Source organism: Schistocerca cancellata, chromosome 1 (assembly GCF_023864275.1).
Source record: "Schistocerca cancellata isolate TAMUIC-IGC-003103 chromosome 1, iqSchCanc2.1, whole genome shotgun sequence".
Taxonomy (NCBI): Eukaryota; Metazoa; Arthropoda; class Insecta; order Orthoptera; family Acrididae; genus Schistocerca; species Schistocerca cancellata.
This window is the reverse complement of record NC_064626.1, coordinates 805780577-805792639: the sequence shown is the minus strand read 5'-3', so window position 1 is coordinate 805792639 and position 12063 is coordinate 805780577. Positions and strand designations below refer to the sequence as shown.

Below are 12063 nucleotides of genomic sequence, written 5' to 3'. Positions count from 1 at the left end.
GTCAGGATCAGAGAGAGAAAGTAAGATCATTATTTAAGACTTAAGAAGGGTCTTAATGGAAACTAACACAAGAGAATCAGTGCACGAGTTAAACGACAAGGTTCCCACTCTTTTCCTGATCTGAAAATTAGAGCCTGCGAACACTCGTGTTCTAAAGAGGAAACTAAAGAAGCTACGAATTGAAGGTAAGATATTCACTAGTCCCACATAATTTTTTTATTTAGCAAAACCAATTAATACGTGTGAAACACTTTAAAATATGTATTTTAAAAGTGTTTTATTTTACACACACATAATATATAATTTAGTTTCATATCTTTCTCTAAACCTTTACAATGCACCAGAGTTATAAAAGTTTAGAGCAAACAAATTCTATATCTAGCCACCAGGTCATGGCAGTTTATAAAATTTTACGGGGGGAGGGATTGCTCATATATGAAAATTAAAACCGTTTTTATGGTATCTTTATGTGAATGTTAGAGATATTTTGCTTGCAGTGGCGCACGTCGATTGTTTGTTAGATCATTTATATTCTTGCATTAACAAGGACAATGACAAAGAAAAATATATTTCTATCTCGGCTTTCTGTCAGAAAACTGTGGAAAAGAAACTAACATCTTCCACGAGGAATGGAAGCTAAAGCATATTATTTATTATTATTAGTTTTACTGTAAAATGGTTTTTGCCTCATTTAAGATAACAATAGTGATTACTAATTTTCATGGTTCATGACTGATGTTGCTAAATGGAATGATATGAAAAATAAAGTTGTATTATCAGAACAACAGTGTTTTTGGTTATCAAATATATGCAAAAATAATCTTTAGATGTGGAATTTTAATTTAAACATAAAAATTAACTCAAGTCAATGATTATAAAGAATCCGCCTTGATTGCAAATACACAATCACGCAAACGCAACTCACTCATGATATGTCCAAGTTTGACGAAGGTATTACTGGCCAAAAGCTATATTTGTGACAGTCTTTTTGTTGTGCTTATCTGCAACTCAGCATCTCCGCTGTACCATGAGTAGCAACTTTCCTTTTCACAATATTGTTACATTCCATCCTGCATTTTCCATTGTTTGAAATGTGATTTATGACTGTCAGCGATGTAATTTGTGATGTCACAGGAATGGCGGTGGCACATGGAGGCATCAGGATAAAAGACCGGATCACAATTTGAATAGTGATTACAGGAGAGGCAGGAACAATTGGAATGCTAGACATTTTAGGAATTAAAGAGAGAGCAGACGTAATGGCAAATATGGTCACAGAAATGACACACATTCAGTCTTGCACATTGGGGCCGTACAATCACCGGAACTGCGGAATAATGTGTAGTAGCCACGAAGAATTGAATGTGTGTAATTTTGAAGATGTGGGGGAGCTTTTGCTTGTTTAGAAACAGGAAAAATTAGATTCTCTAGTGAGTCCAGTGCTTCAAATAGAAGATGAAACCACTGGTAATACATTATGCACCATTACTTACAATTATTCCACAAAGATTAGAAGGGCTAGCAGCAATAGCCTTGTTTGTCCTCTTGGGATAACTAATAAGGGGCCCATTTGCACGTCCTTAAGTCATTTCTTGCATGAAGTTAGACAGGTGAAGAAGATGGTATCGGACAACAGTCCATAATTTAGACCAAAAGTCTGAAAACATGCTCCACAACATCACAAGATTAGAACTATTTCCATTTCACTATATCATCAGGCATGACACTTACGATAGTGTGATGAAAGAAATAGGATAATTGCGCAGACTTTTATTGTTAAAGATGCCACAATCACAGCATTCCTATATTCAACAATTTGAGGAAGTCCTTAATGAATTACAAAGTAATTCAAAATGCCCATCACAAATTCAGGCTCTGCGTACGGGGGTTGAGACAGTGTTGATGTGCAGCTGGCTTTATGGAACATCAGAAGGGATGCCAGGAACAATAACTGCAAGAGAGTAGCAAAGTCAATCGTCCTGGGATAAAATAACTAATTACCCAGTAAATGATATTCACTGATACAGAATGTGTTTTTTCCTATATATTTAAGACCATACTGAGTGAGGTGTGTTGTAAATGAAAACACAATCAAGGTGGAGACTAAAGAGCAGGAAAGGCCAGGGAGCCCTTTGTCTCTATCATGTGGAAATATATAAAGAGCAGAGAGTGGAGAACAGTGTTTTTACTTGGAGTCCTGTTGTGATGAAGTATTTACAGCTCTTTGCCTACTATGTTCTGTATTATGAGAGGGTTGAGATTTCAGAAGTAACTGAGTAACGCCACACTAGATTCATTCAGAATAAACAAAGAGGAAGTAATTGAAGGAGTGAGTGCAGCCACCACAGGAATAATTTCAGGATGGACTTGGGACAACAAATAGTAAGATACAGCAAGCATGATGTGAGTGAGTACGCTGAAACTTCTACCTTTTATCCCTGTATTTTAGTGAGTGAAAATAACTTTTCGACCTAAGGTTTAGAAGCCGTGTAGGGTTTCTTGTTTTATGTTATTCGTATCTGAGTTGGTGAATGAGTACCATTTTTCCAGTAGGGACAATTTTGAAGATCAGCGTTGAATGTGTAATGCTAACTACCTTACAAAAAACATTCCAAGTCTGCCCTCAAATTCCAGTGGAATCTGATGGAAATGGAAATCATCCTATGGCACTGTTGGCCGGGAGGCCCCATTTGGGGGAGTTCGGCCGCCGTATTGCAAGTCCTCTTTAGGTGATGCCACATCGGCAACTTGCAAGTCAATGATAATGAAAATGATTATGAAGGACACACAACACCCAGTCCTCTGCTGGGAATCGAACCCGGGCCCCCTGCGTCGTAGGCGGTAATGCTAAGGAGGCGGACAGGGGAATCTGATGAAACTCCACTGTAATTGGCCATCTATCTACTATTATGTTTTTACACCACTTTGTCTTGCAAACAATCTTTGCTGTTATACCTGTGACACATCCACCAACATCCGAATACTTACACCTGCTTTGGGTACAGAAGTGTTTCGCTGAGGTCTACGATGAATGCGCGGCTATGGCTAATGTCTACTAAGGGTGTTGTTGGCGCACATGGCTGGCTTGCTATTAAGGAAAACAAGGCTTCGAACTATTCCATTTGGGCTGTTTGGAAGGGAAGGTATGTTTTGCTCATGAATGACATTGTGTGGTGACAGTGACTGCATTAACACACACAGAATAGGAGGGAGATATGCATGAAATCAGCAACGGCTTGTAATGAAGAATTAATAAGAATATACAGCTGCTTTACATGCTCCTATCCTGCAACACCCAGTAATATTATTATTTGCTTTACAAGTGGCATAATGGCACTCGAAGTTATGATCGATGCGGGGCAGATCCCATTTTGTTTACGTATTGTTTGATTTGTGATTGGGTTTAGCAAGTCAGTCTTGCACTCACCAAATAGGTTTAATATTTTCTATGCCTTTTCAAATTTATGTCACTGACTGGAGAAAGTCGTACATGTCTTGAGTAACCTTAATGGCTTTGAAATAGGTAAGACTTTCATTATTGTGGAACAATAATAATTATAAAGTTAATGCAAATCTCATTTTATTTCAAATTTGCACCTTTCATAAATTTAATTAACACAAGTACAACTATTATTAGTTAGTAGAAGTGGGCACCAATGGCGCATAGCACATTGCTTATGTGGAAGTAATTAAAACAAAATATTCTGGAGCCTAATCAAAGTCAGCTTTTTTTCCCCCTCATTGAAACCATTTTTGCCCATAGTGGATGCTTGCAAAAACCACTCTTTGGATTTGTAAACTACTTTTATATTATAGACAGTAAGTTACCTTGAGAGCTTGGAAACTGTGGCTACTCAAAATTTTATTTACTGGGTTTGCGATACTGCAGTACTGCAAGGGCATTTCACTGAAATAAAACAACTTCATACATTAAGCATAAATTTGGGTCTCTGTATTGCTTATTGTTAAGAACATGAAAATTTAGCATATTTTTGTTTATAAATGATTGTGTTTAAATTTGAAAGGTTGTCATACTATCTGCCTGAGGATGAAGACTTAGCATTTTGAAACAAGACTAAAAAATTGATGATTTGGGACCTTTTTGACTGGAACATTTGCTTTTCTCCTAAATGATTTTGGCTAATTTTCTTCTTTTGGGTCTACTTAAGTTTTCCAACAAATGATACCTTCTGTTGAGGAAAGGAACGATTTTCCCACCCATTTCAAAAATTCCAAAATTCACATGTTACTGACTTCTGGCAAAATCAAACAATGGCAAATCCAGGATGGAACATAACAATATTACGAAAAGGATAGTTGCTACTCACCATACAGCGGAGATGCTGTGTCGCAGATAGGTACAACAAAGATGCTGTAAGAAAGTGAGCTTTCTGCCAAAGAGGCCTTCATTTGGAAAAACACACACACACACACACACACACACACACACACACACACACACACAAGGCTACACACTCTGGCTAAAGCCAAACTTGGCAGTCAGATTTCTGAATGAAGACCTTGTTGACCGGAAGCTCACTTTCTAACCGTCTCTTTGTTCTGTCTATTTGCAATTCTCCATCTCCGCCACATGGTGTGTAGCTACTATCCTTTCATAATATCGTAATACTGACTAACGTCAGTGGGCATTCATAGCCATGCAACACATACTTGACAATGTTACAGATGGAACCAGCAAGGTAGATACTGGTACTTGGAGAAAAGTCCATAAAATATGCCGTAGAGAAACAGAGGTGCTGAACTTAAGATTAAATGTCCTTTGCCATATTGCTGTAAAGGATAAAAAATGAAACACGCTTGACAGCCTGCACATTTTTCACTAAAACGACCAATAATTCATACAGTAAACATAAACTGGAACATGAGTGGTTAAAAAAGGGCATTCCATCAGGAAATGACGAACCGTCAAAGGTTGAGGGCAATAAGCAGAAAGTGGTGGGGAGCACCACTTGACAAACAGTAATGGCTAAGAAGGTAAGGCCCAATATGCAACCTAGCTAAAATGATCTCAGATAGATAGGGCCAGGAGATTGTCCAAGCCACTGGGAAAGGTTTAATTTCCCAGAGCTTGTTCCCACGAAGAGAGGACCAGTGGTGTTGCCAAAGTGACATCACCTGCTGACGGACGGCAACAGAGAGATCCTCGGAGGGAATGGAAGAACCAATGGGCCTTGGCAGCAACATTTCCTGTTAGATTGAAGTGACCAGGAACCCACAATGACACAGTGGATCTATCAAGAGGGAGCAAGTGACAGCTTTCCTGGAACTGTTTCACCAAGGGATGGACAACGTACAGCACACAGAATTTCTGAAGGGCACAGAGAGTTGGAGCAAATGATGCAATTGAAAAGCCTGTGTCTCCAGATGTACTGCATGGCCTGATACAGGGGAAAGAGTTCTGCTGTAAATACTGAGCAGTGTTCCGGAAGCAGATATTGAAAAATGTAGGTGCCAATGACGAAGCCACACCCAAATCACTTTCACACGTTACACTAACACGTACTGCTTTGTGGTCACTTTATAGTGCACAGTGCTGACACTATAAACTGGCAGTTGCTCACGACCATAAACCAACTAGAATTTTGACTGCCATAGATAATAGTAACAGTGCAGGGAAGCAATCCCCTTGCAGTGCAGCCAGTGTACAACCGCATTCTGCGTTTCTGGAAGAACAGAACTTGATACACAGTTACTGGGATCTCCGATCCCTACTGGTGTTATTAGCTTCTATACTCATTTAAAAAGAAAAGAAAACAAGAGCAATGCACAATGCAAAGCATTCAGTAATAGCTACCACAAAACTGCTTGCTGATGTTGGCAATGTCATGAACAAGGTAGTTCAAGCCCGAACTCAAGCAGTACTTTATACAACCACAGCTCTAAACAGTCACCTCCTAATTCCGAATAATAGAACTAGCCTTACAACAAAGCATCAAGAGCAGATATGTCATTGCATTCATACATTTGTTATTTTGCAAACATCCTGCAGAAAACAAAGCTATTTCAAACTTGCTCTGATAAAATACAATTCACTTCAAAATAGCATTTATGTGTAATTTTGTGTTTCTGCACTTGAGACAGAATTCGCTTGTATGTTTACATCTACTGGAAACTGCAAATTTTTCAGGTCCCTGCTTGTTACGCAAATATGAAATACTATTAGGTGGAGGTAGCTTAAGGAAGAGGCAATACTGAAGTATTACAGATATTAAAGTAAATGTTACATTGCACCATATAAGTATGGGTGTCTGTACAACCACAGTTCAGAACAACCAGACTACATTTCATTAATTGAGGCCTTATTCAGTTTTTAAGGAAGGGTAATCTTTATGCGGGACTTAGTTACCACAGAGTATTGCAGTTAAGATCATAAATAATATCCATTTGCTGCACAGACTCCATGCAGGATGCCCTTATGCTTGTGTTTTACTGTGAGCCCCATCTGATACTCTTCGGTCACATTGCACACAGCATCCCTGTGTTTAGGAACAGTCTATTTTGGCTGATTGTCACAAAATAGGCAACAGATGATGCAGAATCACAGCAAAATTCTGCAACCAGTTGTTAATAAGAATAACGCACCCTTAATGTATTCACTGCTGTGAATATGAACAACCACAAACTGTATAAGAGAATGATGACAATGAAAATCTGTGCTGGACTGGGACTCAAATACAGATCTCCCACTTTACACACATGGTTGCCTTAACCACTTCAGCTATCCATGCATGAGCCATGGGCATACCCAAACTTACATATGTTGTCACACATGGAACACAATCTGTGCACAATACAATATTGCAGTGTCTGTGTTGTTAAAAAGAACAATGCAGTGACCCTCTGGACAAGCATGCAAGTCTGAAGGAACAGGCACTGCAGCGACTACAGCTGTTACGGCAGGAAATCTTGGTTTGAGTCGTGATCTGGCACAAATTTTGATTGTTGTCATTCCCTTGTACAGCTGATGGCTATTCGTATTCTTAAGTACAAATACATTCCATGCCATTGTTAAGTTTTTTTGTAGAGGTTGCAGACTACCAAGTGTTGAAGAAAATTATTTGACACACTGTTGTCAATTGCACCTCTATGTGCATCCAAAGAATCATCCAAATGACGCCTTCTAGTGAAATTGCAATCTTTCTACAACACCATTTCTTTAAACATTCACTGTAAATAAACTGCTGTGCCAATTTGAGTGCTGGCATTATTTGTTTAACAACAGATTTTAAAACCACACTATCATCATACCTCAACAGCACCATTTCGTGTTGCAAAAACTCAAAATGTGTGTATCATACAGGACTAGCAGCCTGCCTACACCGTACATGATTGTCCCCTCCCCAAGTTTGTTGGGATTTAATCTGCCAAACTGTAACTTTGTTCTTGTTAGAAATGTTTGATGATGGGTACACATGGAATTTGTGAATAGTTTTACAAACCTAAATCATAAAAGAGCAATGAAAAAGAGAGTTGTCATTATGGATAATTACTGGATGAATAAGATCACAAGTAAATGGGGTAACACCATTGACTGCACTACTTTCACGATACTGAAAATGAAATGTAAATGGCTGGCAAATATCCTGTGAAGCTTAGAATCTATTAACAGTGTCTGCTGCCGAGAAGATTTAGCAACAGACGAATAATTGCAAAGATGTTATTTTAGCAGGTCAAATTAAATAACTACATATCTTCTACGGTATCATAATGTAAGGACAAATATCCTAACACATTTGAGAAAATGGATAACGTCTTTGTTAGAATTATGCCTGTTTACTCATTTTATAATCCGATCACAAATAATTCTTGTTTTTTTAACTACATTCTCATCACATGAAACAGGCTTAGGCTATATTTCAACAACAGCAAAGAAACACCAGAAATTATGTTTTACACAGTAATTACTCACCTGCTCAATCACAAGGCGTGCAAAACCATCATTTTCAGCTTTTGAGCGAAGAATTTGATGTTGAAGATTTTGGGTTATGGGTAAAAATCTTTCAGTCAAGAAACTGTGTACCGAGTTTATTTCTGTATCCGTTATGCTTCTTGCATCTTGAAGAAGATTTTGTGTATTTTGTTGTGCTGCACCTATCTGAAGCAGAACATATTTTTCACTTATGACAGGTAGTTCAAGTTGCCTGGAATTTGTAAGGCAGTGCTGCCTTTATTCTGCGCAAGTGACACCTTACAGTCAACAATTACACACACCATGATACAGCAAGCTGTAATATTTTGAAGTTTACATGATAAAAGATTGATCCTTTTAAGATATTAATCAACTCTCATCAAATAAAAAATAATGACCCACCTTTGGTGAACCCGGTTCAATGTTTAAATACACCTAGTTAAACAGTGGTCTTTGAGATCAATTAGAAATAAATGCCAAAATTTGAACATCCTGGATGTTTCTCATCTTCATTATATAACTGTTCCTCAATGTCTTTTAGTAACAAAAGCTTGTTTTTTTTTATGTTGGGAAAAAATTCTCCCAGAAAGGCAGAATATTGATTCAAGCCCCAATCCTACACTGTTGCTTGATTTTTTATTTTTAACCCTTAGGAAATAGTACACAATCCTTTGTAATCACTTTAATCCACTTCATTGATTTCTGAATGTGTGACAGAATATTTCAGCTCTACTACATTAACTATTTATTAATAAAAACAAATAGCAGAATCTTAAAAATTACTCTCATTGATTCAATTTTATAGAAAAATGGATTTTGTTTCATGTATTTCTGTTTACTTTGTTTCATGCAATTTGTGTGAACATATAGCAGATTAGATTAAATGAAGAATTACCCATTAGCAGCGTTTCACCAACATGAAAGGGAACAAATTATATGTGGATGAGAACAACAAAGTGATTGACGTCTAGCTTTTTACTGATCAGAGAATGCACTTGGTTGATACTTCCATTCGCCATTGTCAAATCACACTGCTACTACAGGTAACAGTTACCAGCTAGTTGCAGACAATGCTTTTCATCAGTAACCTAAGAGTTGTGATCTGCTTTTATAGGGTGCTTTAGTTCTTTGTATTTACACCACAGAATGACTTGCAGCAGGAGTGTTCAGACAAGTGTGGGCGTTTAATGGAAAGTTCAGCAATCTGCTCACGCCTTGTGTGGTTAGAAATATGGGTTTGTGGGATCAGTGTGGGAATATTTCGAGAAGAAGAGAGAGAATAGTGTAGCTATTGCCTCTAACAAAGGTAGTCTTAAGAACTGCAGACATTCTAAAGGGTCACAACAATCTTGTCAAAGTTTCTATGGGAAAATACTTTGTGGACCAGGAACGGGCTGGTTCATTTAATCTACAGGGTGATTCACGAAAATATGCAAATATTTTAATATGCTATTCTACAAGTAAAACTAAACAAAAAAGTTCATATAAACAGAGGTCCACACATGTTTAGTAAGGGAGTTTTCTTCTTGAATCACCTTGTAAGGACAACCAGCATAAAAAAAGACAGACAGAACAATGAGAAAAACTCTGATTTATTCCAATACGATGCTACTAGTCACCACATAAATGCATATTATAAGAGAAAACTGTGTGTTACTGTTCACAAGGTACAATTATTCGGTGTCAGAAAGAATTCTTTGTTAACAGTTATCATAACCTTCAGTTTCAGATACAAAAAATTACTTATCACAATATTATAACTAAGATAAGTGATGATATTGCGTAGTGCACACTAAATGGTTTGGGCTCTCCAACAACAAACAGTTACAGCATCACTGTGGCAGAAATTGAGAAACTATTAGTGGATGCAGTGGCACAAATAAAACCAGTGTAGTGGAATAGTGCTGTATGCCACACACACACACACACACACACACACACACACACACACACACACACACACACAATGAAGTGACTATAGAAAGTAATATAATTATATCCTTCACCAACTTCAGTGACTCTTCCACAGATCATAACAGCATAGTAAACATGTCGAGATAGGAAATGGGATTTATCCTTTGTTTAAGTTTGTCTTCCTTTACTGTCTGCAGACATCGTTGAGTGGCATCTGCCACACTTCCATAATAAATCTCATATCATTCTTAGTGAATATGCCTCTGTATTAAGTATGACATATCACGTGGACACTACACAGATTGGCATTTACTTAGTTCTGCAACTGTAACATAACTTGCATTTAACAAGATGATTTAAAATCCTCATTTGATGAAAATTTCTCCCCTGCCAGCCAAAGTTTCAAGACAGGGAACAGGAAGTAGTCACTTGGGTCTAAGTGTGGTGAACAGGGTGAATGTGGAACCAATTCAAAGCACAATTCATGGACTTATGCCAATGTTATCACTGACGTAGGAGATGGTGCATTATCCTGGAGAAAGAGCACTTTTTGCATGACAATCTCGATTTTTCAGCCTAGGCAAGTTTCAATTTTAATGTTGTTAGTTATTGTATTCACATGCAGTAACCTTACACATTTGAGCATCCCCTTTGTATAAAATTTACCAACTAAATGCGAATCATTTTGATTATTATAAAGACAGTGCTCACCTCTTCGCTTTTGTTGAGGTATATAAGCAATAGGAAAACATTTATTTTACACACAGTAGTACATTCCTTAAGCAACAAGGATATTGTGACCCTGTAAAGTGAACTCAATATTGCATATTAACAGAGAGTGTGAGAGGATGTTCAGTACCGAACTGTACACCTGTTGCTACTACAGTCAAATTGTACATGCATGCAATGGTAAGCCTACAACACACCCCTATTCATACTTAACTGCACTTTGCTGTCAATCACTGTTATTCTTATCCACATATAATATGTTCTTTCAGTAAGGACATAACATTTACATTTCTCACTGTGTGTAGAATAAACACTTCCACAAAGCAGAGTACAAAATATATATGCATAAATATTTTCTGCTATTAAAAAAAGATGTGCAAAGTTATTCTCTTTCAGGTAATCAGCACATTTTTATGGATAGTGCCTGAACATTCAGTTACACTGGATCTCCAGTCTTTCACACTCCAGTTTCAACAGTGCCACATGAAATTAAATCTGATATTGTAGTCTCATGAAACAGGATACCCAATTCAGTTCTTCACAATTTCTGTGTTTTAGTACTTGCATAAATGTCGAGCTTCACATGCAGAATATTTATGGAAACTGTCATTCCACTGTAGCCTCAGCACACATAATTAACCAGAAATTTTTGAACATTACATGGAGCGTAGTGTGTCTTTGCTGCTGGAGTCATATGCTCTCCCAGTCAGGTCACACTAAATTATTAATAGTCACCTGAATTTCTTGACAAATTACCTTCTCAGAAGATTTTTTGCTCCCCGTCTGCAAGGTAGTAGTTAGCATATTTACTAAGGAAGCCAGATCATCACTTAATATGGATAGATCTTCATTTTTCTTCTGTACACTTTCATCTGAAATTTAAAATAAATTTTTCCTGAATAAGTAATTCACGTAATAAGAATTGTAATGTTGTCATGAATGTTTTGTTTGCTCAAATATAATATGTTAAGAATGTGTTTTTAGTTGTTAGTACAACCATAAATTTTGAGAGACCTATGAGTTATCAACTTGGGATATATACTAAGCTACTCAGGAACTGGTGCATGGTCTGTGTAGCACACGTCTGGAGAAGAAACATATTTATTATGAAGCAGTGATACCTTTGTATTTATGGCTCTGGTAGAAGTTCTGGTATTTTTGCAGGCTTATTGAGAAGGTTGACGACATGATTCTGATAATGTCATCAAACAAGAGTGTGCATGAAACAGAAACCATTGGTGTGTTGATGAGAACGTGATAAAATGGTCATAAAACTGTTGGTGTGATGGATGCTGACAGTCGTCAAGCAGTTACACCTTTTAACTTTTAAACTCTGCACGAAAAAATTTGAGAGCAACATGGAGGACATTTTGCAGTAAGTTTTTACTGTCAACAAGCCATGGATTACTATAAAATAAGTAACAATCCAAACAAGCTGTTTCTAATGAAGATGCTCCAATACAGACAGATTGTTCCATCTGCTGGGAAAG

General features: G+C 37.3%; 1 protein-coding gene across 1 annotated transcript in view; it reads right to left on the bottom strand.

The window, feature by feature from the left end:
• The window catches only part of LOC126188002 (kinesin-like protein KIF11-A), a 204959-nt gene that overhangs the window by 32032 nt on the left and 160864 nt on the right, over positions 1–12063 (bottom strand). Inside the window, exons 10-11 of the mRNA XM_049929415.1 lie at positions 11330–11445; positions 7931–8116 (exon numbers count right to left, since the gene is read on the bottom strand). Coding sequence (XP_049785372.1) covers positions 7931–8116; positions 11330–11445 — 302 coding nt within the window. The remainder of the gene's footprint in view (positions 1–7930; positions 8117–11329; positions 11446–12063) is intronic.